The sequence below is a fragment of the Leptinotarsa decemlineata genome, unplaced genomic scaffold (genome assembly GCF_025532065.1).
Source record: "Leptinotarsa decemlineata unplaced genomic scaffold, Ldec_3_MD MMD2_tig00026328_RagTag_RagTag, whole genome shotgun sequence".
In the NCBI taxonomy this organism is placed as follows: domain Eukaryota; kingdom Metazoa; phylum Arthropoda; class Insecta; order Coleoptera; family Chrysomelidae; genus Leptinotarsa; species Leptinotarsa decemlineata.
This window is the reverse complement of record NW_027412688.1, coordinates 38,253,837-38,274,011: the sequence shown is the minus strand read 5'-3', so window position 1 is coordinate 38,274,011 and position 20,175 is coordinate 38,253,837. Positions and strand designations below refer to the sequence as shown.

The 20,175-nt window shown below is 32.7% G+C and overlaps 2 protein-coding genes across 11 annotated transcripts in view; one reads left to right on the top strand and one right to left on the bottom strand.

Annotated features, from left to right (window-relative positions):
* LOC111511120 (proton-coupled amino acid transporter-like protein pathetic) overlaps positions 1-9,715 on the bottom strand; it is a 22,243-nt gene extending 12,528 nt beyond the window's left edge. The window contains exon 1 of one of the 4 annotated variants that reach the window (XM_023167134.2): positions 9,631-9,715. The gene's annotated coding sequence lies outside the window, so the exon portion shown is untranslated. The other 3 variants (XM_023167132.2, XM_023167133.2, XM_074182045.1) reach the window with 3 other exon arrangements.
* Positions 163-20,175, top strand: part of LOC111511119 (proton-coupled amino acid transporter-like protein pathetic) — a 25,669-nt gene continuing 5,656 nt past the window's right edge. The window contains exons 1-7 of one of the 7 annotated variants that reach the window (XM_074182049.1): positions 163-304; positions 14,907-14,972; positions 15,352-15,474; positions 15,745-15,895; positions 17,610-17,731; positions 18,945-19,029; positions 19,103-19,376. In XM_074182049.1, coding sequence (XP_074038150.1) covers positions 14,914-14,972; positions 15,352-15,474; positions 15,745-15,895; positions 17,610-17,731; positions 18,945-19,029; positions 19,103-19,376 — 814 coding nt within the window. In that variant the 5' untranslated portion in view covers positions 163-304; positions 14,907-14,913. Of the gene's footprint in view, positions 305-3,215; positions 3,375-9,962; positions 9,986-10,735; positions 10,889-12,837; positions 12,925-13,868; positions 14,155-14,906; positions 14,973-15,351; positions 15,475-15,744; positions 15,896-17,609; positions 17,732-18,944; positions 19,030-19,102; positions 19,377-20,175 lie in introns of those variants that run through there. The other 6 variants (XM_074182048.1, XM_074182052.1, XM_074182053.1 and 3 more) reach the window with 6 other exon arrangements.

The window sequence follows — 20,175 nt, the reverse complement described above, 5'->3', positions numbered from 1 at the left end:
GTAGTAACGTTTTTACAGAAAATGTAAGTAGTTGCATCAATTCATTGGCTAATTCAATGTGTCCTTTAACTCTCTCTGTGTTCTAGGCTGTCAACTCTCCTCCTCAAGCATACCACCGCCGACAGGTGTCGAAAGACAAACCGCTTTGAACATGTTTGCATTTTGAATTGCCATTCACTGATTATTGTTGTTAATATCGTTTATGTAAGGAAGTCGTTCGAAAGGCGTGTTAGATTTCTTTAAATAAGGAGTGTATACATGATTAGTGGGACCGATGTATTATTGACGAAATAATAAACAAGGGGTAAGTTTTTCGTAACAACTTTTTAATGAATAAACGCAGTGTTATTTATCATTATTCATTTGAAAGAAAGCGATTTCATATCGTAACTACATATTGTAACCATGTAGATAGATTTATTGAATGAAAGAAATAGCATAAAAAAATTATCAGGTACAAAAGAAAATATTATTATCTTCTAAATACACTCAGATGTATAGAAACATCCACTTTGAAATAATAACAAACTTTTATTGTGAAATTTTATACACGCAATTTTTATTAACTGATCCAATTATCGCTATCTCGGAAACGGTGACATCTATGTAAAGTCGGTAATAGGAAAAAAATTTACTATTTTGGGGAACTAGAACAATCTTTTTTCGAATTGAGAATATCAGTAGTTCTTTTTAAAATATTTGACAAAAACTGAAACTGTCAAATTTCGTTTTTTAACTCTACCTCCTCCACATTTCGAATGATTTCAAAAAAAGACAGGGAGATTTCAATACTGTTTTATAGTCGTTATAATCTGGTACAAACCAATTTGTAATGCGTTTAGTTCATTAGATTTCGTCATCAACTTAATTTTTTTAATAAATACGGACCTCTAGTTTTTTTCTTCAATGATTGTAGCCACTGAAATAACAAATTCAGCTATTTATAATAATACAGATCTGTACGAAAAAAGTCAAAGATGAAGTATAAAGAACGAAACGTCGCGTTGAAAGTTGTTTTATATCAGGTCATAACAAATATTAAACCATATTGAAAGTTCTTTGGTCTTTTTTTATATCATTTGAAATGAAGGCGGTAGCCAAAAAACTAAATTCAACGATTCTAGTTTTTGGTGAATATTTCAAAAACGACCATTGATATTCTTGATATGAGAAGAGATTATTGTAGTTCCCCAAAATAGCGAAGGTAACACTGACTTGAAAACCAGACATGATGGTCTGGCTTTACACTATGGTGGTTCAATCGTCGATAACATATGCATGTATGGTCTGATTGACAAAGATGAAATAAACGGTCGCTATCAACAAACTAATTAGGATGCAAATGCTTGCATGTTTCAGAATAAAGAGAACAATGCCAACCATCCCAACAACTGCATTGAAAATACTCTTGAATCTTCCTCGTTTACATTTCGTAATAATTAGAAAATTAAGAGGGGGCAAATTCGACAACCTACATGAGATTGAACAAAAAAAAACAGAATATTCGGAATAAGTGAAAGAACAAACATCCAAACATGTTCTCGGATCACATGACGCCGAAAAACATGTCCGACACAAACAACGCGGTTAAAGTCTTAGACCGCGAAGACTGGAGAATGAACAGTGTTCTTGAAAACATACTTCACTCTTCCAAGCAGAAGTGTATTCAATTTTGCAATACATAAGAAACATTCATTTGAGGCCTCAACGAAATGAGCGGATCAAAATTTTCACAGTCAGGCTGCACTTGGGATACTGACAAACCCAAAATTGATATTCAGACTCATCTGGGACTGTTGTGAAGGATTAAATAGATTGACTATATAATGGGTTCCAGGACACTTAAGCATCACAGGAAACGAAAGAGTAGATGAGACATGGATCATCAACTTCATATAACGGTTCTGAATCAACTGGGGGGAAGACCAAAATCTTTGGTACGGAACCAGATTGGAGAGTGAGTCTAAAGGAAACATAGAGAGTACTGTGAAAACATTCCTTGGAAAACACACGAAAAACTTCTATAAAAAGACCGTCCTAGGGCAGATATCGGCTCTGAATTATTACAGGGCTACTCACTGGAAACTGTCCAGTGAAACTGTAGTGCGGAGACCTTAGCTGCAGGCAATGCAACAAAGGGACAGAGACAACTCGTCAAACTTTATGCGAATAATATAAGCTTTGGATAACAAGAGGCAAACAATTCATGGACATTTTAAACCATTTTCAGAAGAATATAAGAATATTGTATCTTGATTGAAAGGAAAGAAAATAAAACGTGTTTAGTAAAAGTTTTATTTTCCTCATAATCAGATTCGTAATACAATTATTTGCTCTACGCTTTGTACAAAACCCTGAATTCTACCATCGTGTTCTATAGTATGATATTTTTACCTTCGTCAGTACTAATTAATTCATTTTATTTTTCGAAAAGTATCATTAAGAAACTCTGGCGTGAATTTAATTTAATGAAAATACGTTTCCCACATCATATAAAAAATACTCTTCGATTTTGTGTTATCATACTTTCCATGTTTCTTTTAGGCTACGAGTACTATTCGAAAATGCCCAGGTGTCATCAGTTCTCTCGTATATAGTGTAAACCGATTCAGGCTCGCCTCTATAACTTGTTGTCTCTCCTGGTATAAATATGAAATTTTGGTGGTTCAAATGGAACTACTTCAGTTTCCAAACAATCATTTAGATTGATTGGAAACTGAATCGAAAAATGTATAAATATATAGGCTGTTTCATTTGAAACGACAAAGTTGGGATAATTTGATGTAAAACTGATCTAGCACACCAAATTGGTGAAAATAAAAATGCCCCCATTACCTAGATAGCCGAAACTCATAGGAGCTTGATGTGAGTTTTATGATTTAGAGACGTTTCTTCGATGAATGAACGTACTTACGTATTCAATCAATCACTCTTTTTCGATTCCATCAGAAAACTGTTTTAGAATAATTTTTTACAACAGATTTCACACTTTGAGTCTTCAAATATAGTTTTCGGAAAATCAGTTTGTGACATGATTCATTGAGACCAGGATATAACCAGTCATATCACTACAATGTTACTAATTACCGTGGACGATGTTTATAATAAATAACCACTTTACGACAGGTTGTTAGTCGACTATTTTTTTACCTCTAACGTTCGAATTGGAGTAGACTTCGGTACAATGGAGAGTCACTCTAGTTTGAACATTTCGCACCAATAAATTTTGTTGACATTACGAATATTAACACCGATAATCGAATCAATAGGTGTGGGGGGACCCCACAGAATGTGCGCGTTCGAGTGTTGAAGAAATAATAAATTGCGACAAATAGTAGTTTTTACTTCAACGAATATAGTTGTTGAATGTACGGGTGAGTCATTTTTTTTATTTTTCCATCAAAATACTGCCAAAGTCTCAGGAATTTTTTCAAGTATACAGGGCTAATTAAAAGAGATTTCCAATTAATTTCTAATCCGTTTTCAATGCTTCTCAAGAGAAGTCTGGTTTCACTCTCAGTCAGGAACATTTTCTATTCTAATTAAACACTTGAAGCATTTCGCTGAACAAGTTAGCATCATCCCGAAACTAAACATCATCCAAAATCGAACCATAACCATAACTTGGACGTATCTTCATTTTGAACCACCGCAGCCAATTCCACAACACAATGTGTGGTGATGAACAAATAAAGATTTTTTGGAAAAAATTAAAATCTGCCTCATTTTTTTTGGAATGAACTCGTATTTTCAAACGGTTTTGTATAGCTGGCACCGTTTGTTTGTTTGTGTGTTTGTTTATTTATTTATTTAGGTCAAATTTAGTAATTGAAGTTTGACCCTCTTCCTGTTGAAAGGTTGATCTGATATTTGGTACACACATTTAGTTTTGATGACAATATAATTAATGCAATTTAATGAATTCTGTATCATCGTAAATCCAAGATGGCCGTATCTACAAAATGATGGATTACATATTTTGTCACAACTACGGGTATCCACTATGGGTATCAAATGACAGTGCCTGACTAGTACTATGAAAAATATGCAAATCCAATAGGTACAAAGAACTCAGAATCGGAATACAAGCATGGCTTCCCACCCAAGTCAAGATTTTGTATCGTGTCGAGGACTGAGTGGCTAAAAATAATACATCGCTATCGATACACCATTAGAAACTAAAAACCTGAAAATCAAATAAATAAATGAAAAATATGTTGAACAGTTTCACTGAAAAATGTACTAAAACTAAAAAATTATTCGGAAGGTCCTTGGTTTCTTAGTAACACTCATCACACCACTCTCCTCAGCAATCTACTGTATTGATCAGATGAACAAATAATAAAATCGTTGGACGCAGTATTTACATATTTATTCAGGTTACGCAGCGCCCAACGATTTTATTTTTTTTTAACTGATCAATGCTGTAGATTGCTGATGAGTGTGACTGCTACTTAGGACCTTCCGAATTATTTTTTAGTTTTAGTACATTTTTGAATGAAACCGTTTGACATACAAATTTGTTTTACTCACTTTATTTTCTTATATCATTTATTTATCCGTATTTCAACTTATTGTGTACTGTGTTGGTCCTACTTTTATATTTGTGTTGTCCATTTTTCTTTTGCATTTTGCTCGGTGAATAAATAAGATCATTTTAAAAAGTTTAACTTACTGACGGTACCATCGATCTACATTTATAAAATTGTGACATATGTTGAACTCAACATCAAGAGCCTCTCAAAAAATTCTGACCATGACCATGCTACGAGACATAGTGACTTATTCAGAAGTATGAAGCACCGTACAGTGATATCAAAAACGAAAAAGATATTAATAAATTCAAAACAAGATTGAAAAAATATTAAGTGGAATCCTGCTTTTATGACATTAGTGAATATTTTGCTAATTCATAGTTTTTTTGATTTGTTGTTTGCTTGTTTGTATGGACGATATGTTTAAAGTAATATAGTTATGTGTGGGTACCTATATATGTTTGTCTATATAAGTACATCTTATGATTTGTCCTATATCATGTGTATGATCTTAAAAGATAAATACAGATTATATTTATTATTATTATTTAGCCACGTTGAATTCTTTCCATTCAATCTGTTGGGATGCATATATGCTTATTCATGGTTTTTGTATGTTGTTTACCAATAATTGCAACTCTCTCTTATCAAGTCGAATTATTGAATGGATATGTCATATCAGGAACGAGTTATTGCAAATTTGAAATATGTACATAATTGATTTCAGAGACGTTAAATTTAGGAGTAAATTAGTTTTTATCGTAGATACCTGAAAGTCAGTTTACGTTGATGACGATTACAGAAATCAGAATTATTCCAACTTTCTACGTATGTCTCAATCTTAACAATACTTTTGATTCCATCTTTATTATTTCGTTATGCTAATTTGAATTCGGTCCATTTACTATGACTGCATAATCCCACAAACTATAAAACGACGTTTCTTTAAAATACAGCGGCATATTAAATTTTGAATACATTTACCTGTACTCGAATATCAACATTCTCTTATCTTTGTTCAATGCCAACCTTGAATCCGGTTTCATACGGAACACTCGATATATTATTTTTTACTCAATTGTGCGTTATGAAAGACGGAACATGGTTAATACAACGTAGGATTGCTGGAAAAATATATTTCTTGTGGTTATTTCTTTTTGATATTCCACCACAAACAATATAATCATGGAAAATGTTGGTTACCAGTGAAAAGTCCGGTGTTGAATGAATCTACGGAAAATTAATTTTCACAAGTACAAATTCTATGGTTACACCAGAAGATGATTTGAAAATATAAGAAAGGAGAACTCTTTTCCTCTTGAAATATGGCCAATGATCCGAATGAAAAAAAAAACAACAAACCATTGGGTAGATCGACGAATCATTTTTTAACAATCATAAATGAGAAAACTCGTAAGAAATGAGCTCTGAATAATTTTTTTCCGTGAACGGAAGAAACCTTTGGAAAAATATTACAGAATAATAATGACTTATATCGAAATAGACCTTGGTACTAGTTTTATTGAGGTAATATTTACGTTACAAATAAAATGTATTGATTCTGTGATAAAGTAACAAGATGTCTTTGAACACAGATTGCTAATAAGTGATCCTTATTGTTTTGCGATCATCATTGAATGTTCTTATCGGTTTCTTTGACTTTCAAAGGTGGCTCTCGATACACAAATTTTCAAATAATAAAAAACTTTCATTCGGTATCAACAATGCATATAAATAAAATATATTAAATGCCCCCTAGAACCAACGAACTGATATCGTTCATCATTTAACAGTTTTTTAAATATATTTCACTAGAAATATTTATTTTTCTGATGAAACTTTACCTACATTCGTCAAAAGTTTCAACACTCTTCACATTATTTGTATCATATAAAAGTTGGTGATACAGATTTCAATAATCAGGACACCTTGAGTAGGTATTTCCTTTTGCCAAAACATTCCAAAGTTGAGATGGGTTCATTAAAAAACTGTATTATTAGGAGTTTCATGCCGATACGGCATTATTTATTCTAACATCAGTCAACTTCTGATTAGGTAGCTTGAACCACTTTGAAATTTAAAATGTATATTTGTTACTTGGTTTAATGGTAATTTATGTTCTGATATCCACACTTGAAAAAAAAGAGATTGCTGGTGATAATGGAATCATAAATAGATTCTAAAATGAATTATAGTATGGTTTAGTCTCACACATACTTGAAAATTATATTCAAAAGAGATATTTCCACTCAAATATTCAATTTTCATTATTCAAAATCCATGATGATAATAACAACATTTTCACAAACATTCTAATTTCTTGACGTGTTTCGTTAACACCGTAGCTTCCTAGGTAGAAATGAGGAAAAATATTTGTGAAAATTGTGTTTCTAATTATTATGTGTTTTAAATTTTCATGAAGTAACGGGTCAGTCTATTCATTATTCAAATTTTTTTAAAAAGTGAAACATTTCGCTCAACGGTTAAGCTATCAGAACTTTCCAATAGAAATTGACCTATTCGATAAAATAATCAATAAAAACGTTGAATTGAATCAACTAAAAATTGATGTGCCCTGAGTAGAAATTCAATGAAAATTTTATGAAGAATCCACTTCAGAACGAATGATACGAGACATGGAAAAAATTCCTATCAAAAATTTAAATATCTTTTCGATTTGTTCTGATGACAGACTTTTCAATGTTTGTTTCATTCGTAGGTATGTAATACAAATAATGCTCACCAATAACTAATGAAAAAAATGTCAGTGTCACAATATCTTTACTAGATTATATGTTTCATAAACACCAGACAATAAAAATGTTACTGATGAATGTAATCTTTTGATTAAATCGGTACAGTCGAGCCGATATCAATATTCTTACCCTTGATCATGTGATAGGTTTTACACATGACGACTGTTCATAATTAATTCATTAGTTCGTCACAATATGATGAGATTGTGTCAATATATTTGCCAACAAACCGCCAATATCAGTGATATCAAAAAGCATGGAGAAAGTCGTAAACCACCATAACCTTAAATGTTTGGAAGGCTTTAACATCTTGAGCGATCATCAATATGGCTTTGGGAAATAAAGATTAACAATTAACCTTCTATCGTATGTCACCCATATTTGGAATAACGCAATTGAGAAACATGGAGAATCAAGAGCTGTTGCGCTTGATATTTCTAAGGACTTTGATCGTGTGTGGCATGAGGGTTTGCTGGCCAAACTTCGATGCTATGGTTTGTCGAATAATTTCTGTATATGGCTCTTCAGCTTCCTGAAAGAACGTTCCCTGCAGGTGTTCCCCAGGGATCCATATTGTCTCCAACCCTCTTTTTATTGTATATCAACGACTTATTGAAAAAACCAAGAATCCAATTTAAGGCTGGGCTGACGAAAGCATACTTGTCTCGTGATAGTATTTGGATTCCAGGACATCGGCTACGGAGGCACATCTTCACCGGCAGCAAGAGGTTGCATATCTTAATGAGGATCTAGAAGTGATTTCGAAGAGCGGTACATGTCAGAATTACGCGATGGACTGTGGCTGCTCATCGTTTTAAGGTTCAACTCAGTATACCTCGAACTACTTCACTGTTTAAGAAATATTTCATCTGGAGAACTGCGTTTATGTGGAATAAATATCCTGAGAACGTTTTTTCAAATGGATTTGATCTCCAGCGATTCAAATCCAACGTGAATCGCTAATAAAGTACAGGCACCGCTCTGAGAGCGCCTTACGGATTTTCCTGTAGTGCTTGTGTTTTGTTTAAAAAAAATCCAAAGGATGCGGTGGCTCGAATTACCAGACTAAAAATCGTACATTGTAAAGTATACTTTGAAGCTTCACGTGAATTTCTGTTTATGAGTGAATTGTTGACAATGTTAAATGTGGAAATAATTTTACTTTAAGCTTTAATTATTGAAATTATTTTCTCCTGATCGAAAGAAAATACTGTCTCGAGGCGCGTTTTGCTAACCAAGTCATCAGCAGATGATCAGAATTATCAATATTTCTAGTCATCTCCTAATAATTCTGGGTTGGTCCTGATTCGGGAATGCTGTCTATCAATTTGAGTTTTATATTACTGCCCGTTTCTAAGTAAACTTAATGGGAATTTCCGCTAGTCAAAACCTCATTTGTATTTGCATCTATAAATATGAAAAAAAATTGAATTGAATTTATCGGACTTTGGTGTCAATATTTGGAAAACAGTTTTATCTGAATTCAAGAAAATTATTTCAGTGATGTTTCTATTTCTGAGTTCCTTCATAGAAAAAACTGACAGGTTTAAATGTTCCCTGCAAATACGATGGTTTCTTTATCTATCTATACTGCGAAAATAATGCGAAAGTCAATCACTTAACACTCACATTCATCTCTGTTTTTCCGTACTGGTAATCCTAGGATTCCTAGGAAGCTAAAACTTGGTATATAGGTGCTTCTTAGGTCTTAAATGCGCACTATGGAAAGCTTTTCAAATATTCCAACTGGGGTGCCCCTCGTTGAAAGGGGCGCGTTTACATATGAAAATGACCTTTTCATAACTGTTTCTCCGTACCGGTATATTTTTGGAGGCTGAAATGTTGTATGTAGGTTCTTTTCATAATGTATATATGTGCAATAAGAAAGGATTTTTAAATATTTCAATTGGAGTGCCAGCCGCGGGGGAAAAAGGCGTATCCATAAAACAAAATTATAATTTTATCACTGTTTCTTCATGCCCTTAATTTTCCGGTATAGAGTTTCAGCATTGTACCCGTGCGGAGCTGGCGCGGGTCGCTAGTAGACAATATATTCAATCATGTGAAAAATGGTCACCTTGCACAGTACGTTTTTGAACATTTCCGAAAAATATTACCTCTTTCGAATTTAAGTTTGACTTACCCAGTATGGAAACGTGGATTTCAAACATTCACACTATCGAAAGAATAAAAACAAATATTTCACTTCGAAATACCTCATACTCGTTGAACCGAAATTTCACATAGACATCGGCTATTTTTTATCGCGTCATTTCTTATCAACAGATGAAAATTGAATATTCACCAGATAATTAATGTTTCACGCTTACGCTACGTACTTATTGTTTGGCGGTATTCTGAGAGTGGCAAGGAAAAATAATTCCTCGGTTCTGATCTGTATACCTATAATTTAATGTATCTCATTGTGGATATCTGGATAATTACGTTCATTTCGATGTGGTATTCTATTCTCTTGAATAACTGCGATAAGAATAGTTGTTTACTTAGTAATCCTTATTTATACATCTAAACGCGAGATTTTTTTTCTGCTTTAAAAACGTTTCGATCGAGACCAAATCGTCAGAAGAAATCTCTTGCTTACGCCAGCTTGTTTGGGAAGAAATGCTGCTAAAATTGACTATATTTGTTAGTACTTTCCGGAATATTCGCAGTTTTTATCATCTAATGATAGAGGTAGGCAACTTGCAGACATCTGTTTCTTGTTCATTGGCCTTCGTAAGTGTTGTGTGTGTCCTGTGTCTTGATGATGTTTGAACACAGCTGGGTCTGACTTTCGTACTGCAAGTTGATGTTCGTATACTCTTCTTGTTACACGTCTTTTGGTATGTCCTATATGTGTTCTATGGAAATCGGAACGTGGACAAAATTGTCGTTGGGGGAACGGAAGAATGTGGAAATTTGATTGTTGGCGGTTACTACATGGTAGGAGATCATCATGAAATGAACGTTCTACATTCTTTACAACTTTTATTTGTAACGATAGTCACAGATAAAAGTGATTACCATCCCCGAGAGAAGCTCTTTGATGTTTCAAAATAGAAATATTAAGTCTCTATGTTTTCTGCGTGCCTCGAGAAATGGTATGTTCAATATGCGTTCTAAGGCAATATAGTCATAGTATACACGCATCTTGAAGGCAGTATATCTATATAAGTTTTTTTTTCTTGCTAGAGCTGGTAAATAAAAGCCTGTAGACTGTGGCTGAAAATGATCTTTTTAACTATTAATTTTGCTTTCACAGACATTCGGGTGACGTATTCTTCAGTTAAACACGATGTGCAACAACAGTAACCAGAGTGAATATTTTATAACTCCGCATGACGATAATAAGTGAAATATAAATTTAATCTCTCTTAAAGAATAAGCACTGAAGTCAATATTGTCGAAATTCTATCTTTTAACGGTGTTGCGGAATCCTGGCTTAGGTAGAGAGCACGTTAAATGATCACGAAGCAAACACACTGTTTGTACAATCACTCAATATATTTGAGCTGGAAAATTAGTCGTAAAACACAATTGAGTGTCAGTACTTCCACTCTCCGTTCGTCAGATCGAATACGAGATGTTTGAGAATGGGTAAGCGATCTTTGTAAAAATTACTGCTCAAGAAAAGTATCATTATCTGACCCAATTTTTTTTCACATACTTTGCTCTATTGTTACATTCCACTTCAGCGATAATTGTAAAAAAGTAACGTCATCCACGTTCAGTGCAATTGCAGTAATCCGCAACTAGACATGTCTATTGTGAGGTGTTACGACACAGGTGATATTCGCTAATTATTCACTGAAATATTTCATTATATTTTACATTTCGATCAGAAATAATGAAAAAAAATCTCTCAGAAAAGAAATACTTTTATTTTTTCAATTTTCCCGAATAATACAATATAGAGATATGACGAAAACTTAATGAATTAATTTTTTTTTGAATAAATCAGTTTACTATAATCCAGTCAATCTATTTTGAACAGGTGAAGTTAAATAGAGCCTTTCTAAATGGATTGTTCATTGTTTTGACATATTTGTAACAACAGAAAGTCATAGTAAAACGTGAGTCGAGAAAAATGGCACAGTTCTTGTGCATAAAAACATTAGCAAGTTGAATAAATTTAATTTAAACGCAGTAACATTTCTGAGCAAATTTAGTAATTAATCCTTCACATTTGCTTGATTTATTTATTTTTATTTCCATAAATGCCAAAGATAACTTGTGTATCTCTCCAAATAACGTCCAGACAATATTATCGATGACATTTTTCATAAAAAAATAAAAATGCACCAGATATAACATGCTCGCTTCGATGCTATATTTACAGTACACATCGATTTGAATATTGTAGGTGCAATATAAGATCATAGGCTTTCAGTGTTTTTAAAGTGTTTGTATTATCCTTGATGTGAGGGTATACTTGTTTAATGGCTGACATATACAAAGAATACATCAGAAAACAGAAACAGAACATCAGCGTAGCATATAACCCTTTATTAGGTAAACAACAAATCTAACATCGACAAGAACAACAAATCGGGTGTCTACAAGCTGAAACGTGACTCATGACTAAAAGTTTATATTGGAAGAACATTTAAAAATCTCAAATCAAGAATTTTCGAACACAGACAAAGTTGTGAATTAAAGAAAATCAATTCAACCTATACATAACGTCTGTTGAGAAACAACCACGACTTCAACATAACTACGACGTACTACATACTCAAAATAAAAGACAAAAATTAAACCTGCTGAAATCCCTGCAAATCAATCGAGGTAATAATCGAATTTCCTTTTGAATGACCAACAATAATCTATTGCAAACACGCCTCTCTTACCAGGCGTAGTGATTTAGATAATCTTTCAGACAGTTACTAAAGCCTTGATGATGATCACTATTTTCATCACCATCTACAATTCAAACATAAACAAACACACGTCCAAGATAAGGACGACCGGTGAGGGAAAAATCAGAATCTTCAAAAGATACAAAATCAGTTGAACTAGAAAGACGCTGGCCATTTTGAAGTTTATTTAAATGGCATTTCGAAATCTAGGAAATTCCGATTGATTAAGTGTGATATATCAAATCACCAAAAAGTTCAACTTACACCAGGTAGTTTTTTTATTCATATAATATATGAAGTTTATCGGGGACGAAACGTCGAATTGGGAATCTTCAAACGCCATATTGTACAGCTTAAATGAAAATGGGGGAGTGTTTTTGTTTTTTGATATCTTATTGAGTAATAACAAAAGGAAAAATTAATTAGAATTTTCTAAACAAGATACATATTCCGATTTTTCTATATTTCTATATTCCATCTTGAACAGGTAATAAATAAATCATTGTGATTTTTTTGGAAATTTGTTTCTAAAATCGATGTCATTATATCAGTCATTAGGTTTTCACTCATTTTTTAAAATTAAAATTAAAGAACCCCGAATCAATTAAAATAATCATTCACACAGGAAGACGAAATCAGTGCTGATATGCTGCTCTTTGCGATTTGTTGCACACATTTTAAATTCCGGTGTAATCATTAGCAGACGGCAGATGTGCCGGAAAACTATTCACTAATCGTAATCCTTAATTGTTTCATATGTATCAATATTAGTCGGTAAGTAATTTATGCTATAAAATAGCTCATAACACCCGATTACCATAAGAAACATTTCTATTTTGATCATCAAATCTGATTATTCGATAGTTTTCTGGAAATAAACTATTATTCAATGTGTTTATGTCTATTCGATATAGCATAGCGTGATAGAACTGTGTATTAAACAATTAATTATTCTGTTAGTCACACAACTTATGCTTTTTTCTTTTTAGATGGCTTCTTATATTGCTTATCTCCGTGAAAATGATGGGCCTTGTTAGTCTTGTTCGATTGATGACACATTTCATTTTGTAGAAATTCATATTGAATATAGGATGAAGAAAACAACTTCTGAATATTACTGGAATTTTTTCCCAACACCAAAACGTTGTTTTAACACCTCGACACGTGTTTCGATCATCAAGTGTCATCTTCAAGAGAAAGATCAAACTCTTTGATCTTCCTCCAAACTCTTTTGGCCTGAATTGGATGTTTTGGACACCAAAGACATGCGGTTTCAATGTGTCACACAGCTCATGCCACATTGGATACTCTGCAAGAGCGATTTGAGGGCATGGTCATCTCACGTGGTGGTGATGTGAACTGGCCACCTAGTTCATACGATTTGAACCCGTTAGACTTTTTCTTATGATGTATTCTCATACCTCATAAGATAGAAAGCGCTTAATGGAAGAACCTATATTTTAAATCATATATTTCTGATTTTTCATAAGTATTCCCGTGAGTGCACAAAAGCGAATAGTAACTGGAAAAACCTTGAAAATTGCAATAAGCGGTTCTCGTTTGAAGTAGATTAGATACGATGCAGAAAAAAAACATGATTTTTGATTGAATTTTTATGGGTTTCCTGATATGTGTTTGTTTGCTAACAACTAGGTACTAATTTTTGATGGCATACCTACTATAAATATTGGTATCTTTTTTATCTTGACCAGTTAGATTCAGAAGTACGGAATTATTGTGTCTATTCGATATATCTTTCCCTTCAGTATCAATAAGTCCCGTGAAAGTGAATTGAAAGTTACAAAAATTATTTGTGCTGTGATTTAATTGAAATTGATTCAGTTCCATGCCAGCTTCAGAGAGAAATCATAAAAAAACATCAATTTTATTCAGAAATATGTTTTTGAACTGAAATAATTCACTGGCATATTTCTTCAAGTTATTAAAATACTAGTATCAATATACCTAAGAACAGTAACGAGTTTATCGTTTATAACCTACCTTGTATGTATTCTTTCAAATCGGTTTACTGAAACTGCTCCGTATTGTGATATGCTATTCGCAACTTAAGAATATATTTATGACAGGTTATAAAAACTTTCAATAATTGCATTTTAATCAAACCTTTCATAAGTAATGTATAATTGTTTAACTGGCAAAAAATGTCATAACCATGATGTTTCCAAAAAGTGATATTTTCTATAAGAGCAAAAATCATTTGTCAAATAAAAACGTGAGAAACTTTTTGGTGCAACATTTTTTTCTCATTTGACGAATTCAAGCAGCAATAATAAACATTTTATTATACTTTACATTCCAAGTATTGAATATGATTTATATATTATAATATTTATAATATGTTATAATATTTATATACGGTTAAGCCTATAGATATATTGTATATTGTCAAAATATTGAAATAATTCGACTGGATGAGGAACTCTCAAAGAATATTTGGATCTGATAGTAATGAAAGTCCTTGGTGAATACTAAAATTGATCATGAGGATGACTGACATATAAATTAAATTTTTGTACGAATAAGAAATCCTTATGTAACTCTCAGAAACATTTTGTTAACATCCTGCTCGTTTACTCCCACTTTGACTAATCGTTCATTTTCTCACGGCTGGTTATTACTCGAGGAAATTGTAAATATCGAGTTATTTCGTTGTTCACTTTCAAAAAGTTAGTAATTATTTCGTTTTACAATCAGTTTATTTTGCTGGCGAGTAAAAGTGTTTTCAATTTTTTCAGTCTCGATATGAAAAAAGAAAAAATCGATTCTTACACGCTGTCTTCAGTAGTGGATTATAATTCAAGGTTAGTATTAATTTTTACTGTATTCGAGAACTGTATTTTTTGGTAAAATTTTCAATAACTCTAATATATTTTCAAAAGCAAAAGATTAAGGAAAGTTATTCAAGTTATAATTGTGAAAACTATAGAAATGTATTTGGCTCTCTTCTTTCCTTCAGAGGGTCTTATGATTCAAATGAATATATTATATTAAACACTAAGCCATATTTTTTGAAAATTAAGTGACACTAATGTCAAAATTTGTGCGTATATGATATATAATGGATGTCGATTGAAAAATTCACATTCATGATATGAATTCGTTTAAAGGATTTTTTTTACTCGGTAATATTTAAACATTTATATGAACGTGTAAAATAAATTCTGTATTGTTTCTTTTCAGAACCTCACTAGCAAATAATGACCAAATCAAAGCGCAAGCCAATGGAAGCGTTGATAGTATTACCAGTATTACACAAAAAGAATATGATCCTTACGAACATAGAAATGTAGAACATCCAAATACGTAAGTTGATTGTTTGTACTGATTCTTAAAATAATGAACACACCATCAAGTACATTATATTCGTGTAGATCTCAAGAACACTTTTTTATATAGAGGTCACTATATTTCACTGATAACAAAAAAGCTGCAAATATATTATGTAGAAATCGGTTACGAGTTTTCCATTTTTCAAGTACTAAGAGAGGAAAGTGAACAAATGAGGGCTGACCAAATTTTGTAAATAACTTGATGGAAGATTAATTTCTATGAAGAATTGGTATATTTATTTAGTTATTTTGGCGCTGTGGTCCATATCATCAAAGGTTCTTTGGGAACAGGCATTTTGGCTACGCCTAGAGCTTTCAAGACAGCAGGCCTAGCTGTGGGTGGCGTGGGAACCATACTGATAGGAATTTTATGTACATACAACATTCGACTACTGGTGAGTATTTTTTGGGAATCATTCAGTTTCATTGAAATAAAAATTGTAGTTCATATTCATATGTACACATCACAATTTGACATACAAAAGAATACTACCTACACGAAAACAAAAAATGGAAACAAAATGAAAAGACAATAGGAAGGTATTATAGATATTTATTTAGCATGTACCGACAAAATCCAGATAATAGGCCCGGAAGAAATCCCATTATATATTTTTTGTTTTTATAGACTTGTAAGTAGAAGCGTTACGGAAAATATTGGAGTTATTTTTAAATCTGAAATAAAAAAAAAAACTTTTGGGCCTAAGCATCATATTTTGTTAACTGAAACATCATAGTATTCAATGATATACAATTTTAACTTTGTGAGGTTTTCTGATTGATTCGGCCGTTACTTGATGAAGATCCATAGTAATTTCACAAACTACACTTAAACGATTTGATCTCCACTAACTTTATTGAAAATAATCATAACATGTTTCGCTAAAACATTAGCTTTTTCAAATATTAATCATTTGAAAAAGCTAATGTTTTAGCGAAACATGTTATGATTATTTTCAATAAAGTTAGTGGAGATCAAATCGTTTAAGTGTAGTTTGTGAAATTACTTTGTGAGGTTGATCAGATACCAATAAATGCATGTTAATATTTTCGAAAATTTCGCAAAAAGTATTTTTTTAGAATTCACGGAAAAAAAGTTTTTGTGAAATAACATAACCAAACGTTGGCAGTTTGTGACCAACGTAAAGTACTGTAAATTTACATGAAAATTTATAAATGTTTCGAATCGATCACATATTAAAATTGCATGTTATATTATGTAAATAATCACACAGTATTGTTATGAAAGATCAGATATCTGTGATATCTGATCTTTCATATTTTGTATGTTTGGTTTAATTTTACTTTAAGTAACAGTAACTTCTTTAATAGTTATTGGATGATTCTCCATAACAATTTTCTTCGCTATTTCAACATTTTCCTCGTCGTTATTCACATCTCGACCTTCCTGTGGAAACCTCGACCTGTGAAAAAATTCTGACTTAGAGTACAATCATCGTATGCCACTGTCAAAATTTCTAGTGTTTTTAAGCACTCAATTCATTTGTTACACAAAATTTGATGCAAATTTTTTTATCTATTTTTTTCGATAGCAGAAAATCGCTGAACACGCAAAACCCTTCTAACTTTTATGTCTCTCACCAACGAACTAAACAGCTGAAACTGTGAGCATATGTTTGAGACGAGTGTACTAACATAAAAATAAAAAAAATGCTGATCGATTTTTTTCAACAGACTTCGTGTACCGGAAAGTGCATTCCACATTTTTTGGGAAGACTTGTGAAATGTAGGTCTTTCCAATTGCGATGTAAATATCGATGAATTTTATGTATAACACCCATGCAAATACAATACTTGATCATTGTTAATGAATTGGTGTATTTTATTCCACTACTGTTTTGAATTTAATTCAAATCAGTTGAAAAATGACTATCAACCATCGGGTTAGGTTGTTCGGAGCAGTAGCCATATTATTTCGTTTATATTTGAGGAAAACCGATTAGTACCTCGACGGGACTTTTATTCTTTCAGATTCATCAGTTATTTTTGCTAGATTAATTTCCATATAATATGTCAAGGTCTCGGTCTTGATTCTGACGTATTTCTTATCTCTTTTCTCCTTCATGAGGCATGCTACATTAATCATAGGTTTCAGCGTCGCACATAATATGTGTGAGGACAAAAACTCCGAGTCTCGACTTTGCAGAGAGCGTCGAAGCTATTTTCCAAAACGGCCCTAAACCTGTTAGAAGATGGTCTCGATTTGCCAGGTGAGAACCCTCTGAAATTTTCGAATCGTGACTTTGACCCATATGTATTTTTCCTCTTTTTAACCATGCCATTTTTTTCCATGAACGTTTTTGTATTCGGAATGTCATGAACTGTGGGAAAGGTTTGTTTACTCGATGTAATTGATTACTATAGCAAACTAACAAAAGTTGATTCACTCAAAATGCACTATTCCACAAACAGTCCGACAGTTATGAAATTTGTACACGTGTCTTTTCAGGGGTAGATTGGGTTAGGTTAGCAGGGTTAACTAAAAATTATATGAATTTATTACTAGTACCGCCATCTGTGTTTTAGCCTACGAAGTTTTCAGCCTATCTAGTACAGATCCTCATTGTAATATTTGAAAGAGTAACCATATAAAATTTCGCTTGCATGGAACATTGTCATCCTCAATGGCAGACTTAAAAAACAATTTCAACTTCAATGAAGGACTTCGAAGTTTTATTTCCCCAACGTTTTATATCGTAACTCATTCATATATTTCATTGTGTCCTAGCGTTCCTGTGAATGATATCTGATTCAATTTCGATAACGAATGTTTGGAGTATAAACTGAATAAGAAAAAGTTATTTTTGTCTAGCTCAATATTCATATAAAAGTAGCTTTTATTTCGTGTAATTCAATGTTCATGTGAAAGTAGTTGTTTCGGGAGGGCTTTTTTTCTCTTCCAGTTTGTAACTTCTAAAGAGTGTATTTTAAACTTAATTGCTTTTTTCTTCCTTCGGATGTTATCCACAATCTACTATATAAAAATGGATGTTTGTGGGTTGGTTGGTTGCTTGGTAAGTGATAAACTTCTACATCGCTCAACCGATCGTGATGAAACTTGGCATGTATAAGTAATTTTTCATAGAGGTTTTTAGGCTATCAATGTTTCTGTAACTGTTTCTGTTTCTGTAGCACTGTTCTATAACGCTGCGCACGCCTAAGTTCGTTGATTCTGATTCTGTCAAAACATTGGAACATCAGCGGTTCAGCAAGTAGTACTAGTCTTTGTATAAAGATGAAGGAGTAGAAAGTCACAAGTTATTTTTGTATAAATAAAGTAACTCAGCAAATTGTCACAACTGTTTAAATAACTTTTTCACACCAGATGTTGGTAAGAGTTATTCTCGTTATTGTTGGAATGATATTTTTAACCAGTTTTTTTCCTCTAGGTTAAAGTAGAATTCATTACGTTTTTCATTTCAGAGTATTCGTGGAAATCGCTCTATGCCTCACCTACTTCCTTGGAATTGCAGTTATAGCCGTATTCATTTCAGAGTCATTGACGAAGGTAATTATTTGATTTCATCCTTGATGAAATTCTCTTGACGTAAACTTATTCTCAATACTGTATTGTTTTACAGCTGGTATCGTTCTTTCACCCGCCCGCGGAATCGTGGCACAACTACTTCATGCTCGCACTGTATATTTTGCTGGTGTTTCTTTGCCAGATAAGAGAGCTGAAACATATGGTGCCGTTTTCATTTATAGCGAACGTCACGTTGGTCACGGCATTCGTTATCACCCTGTACTACATGGCGGTGAAAATCCAGGAGGTAGACATCAGCGAAAGGCATCTGGCGACGAGCATCGGAAACATTCCCTCTTATTTCAGTACAGTGCTCTTTGCAATGGAAGGTAAAATATCTCATCGTTGTATAACAGAAGCACATGTTCATCGTATTTGCAGCTGTGAGAACATTCACTAGATCTTATCGTGAAACTATCTCAATGTTTCTGTGATTATTTTTATTATTTCCATAATTACTAGGTAGATACAAAATGGATGAATCACAACGATAAATTATGAAAAAGTTCTTATTCGATATCTTAACCTTGAAGGAATTACTTATTCCCAATCAGAAGTGTGGAAAACTTGTTTTCGTTTCGTTAATCAATTTATATAGTCAGAAATTTTTTTTTCATCTACTTTATATCTGAGAAAGAAGGTGAAATGGAACTGGCCGATACTTGATGAAAATCGGTATCAAAACTTACTGAAAATATTCATTTCGATTTCTGCTATACAAGAGAGATTTACAAAACCGCGCTATACAATAACCTTTTCAAGTAGTATTGTATAGCGAAACACGTATTGCGGTTTCGTAAACCTTTAATAGACCATGAATCATGGTAAATATCCAAACACATCAGCAACTTTTTTTTAAGGAAGAAGGTCTCTTTTTCATTATGTTTATAATTATACGACTGGGCATTGAACAGTTTGATTGATTAGATCGTTTTCATTGAATTTCAATTGAATATAATTATGTTTCTTACAAATCGGTCGATGTTTCCGGGTTTATTAGCCGTGGTCCGCAGGTTTTTATACCTGACGTTTCGTCTGCTACTGTGGCATAAATTAAAAAAAAAAGACGATGCGACCTGTCTGCCGCAGTAGCAGACGAAACGTTGTATAAATCCAACAAAACACTTT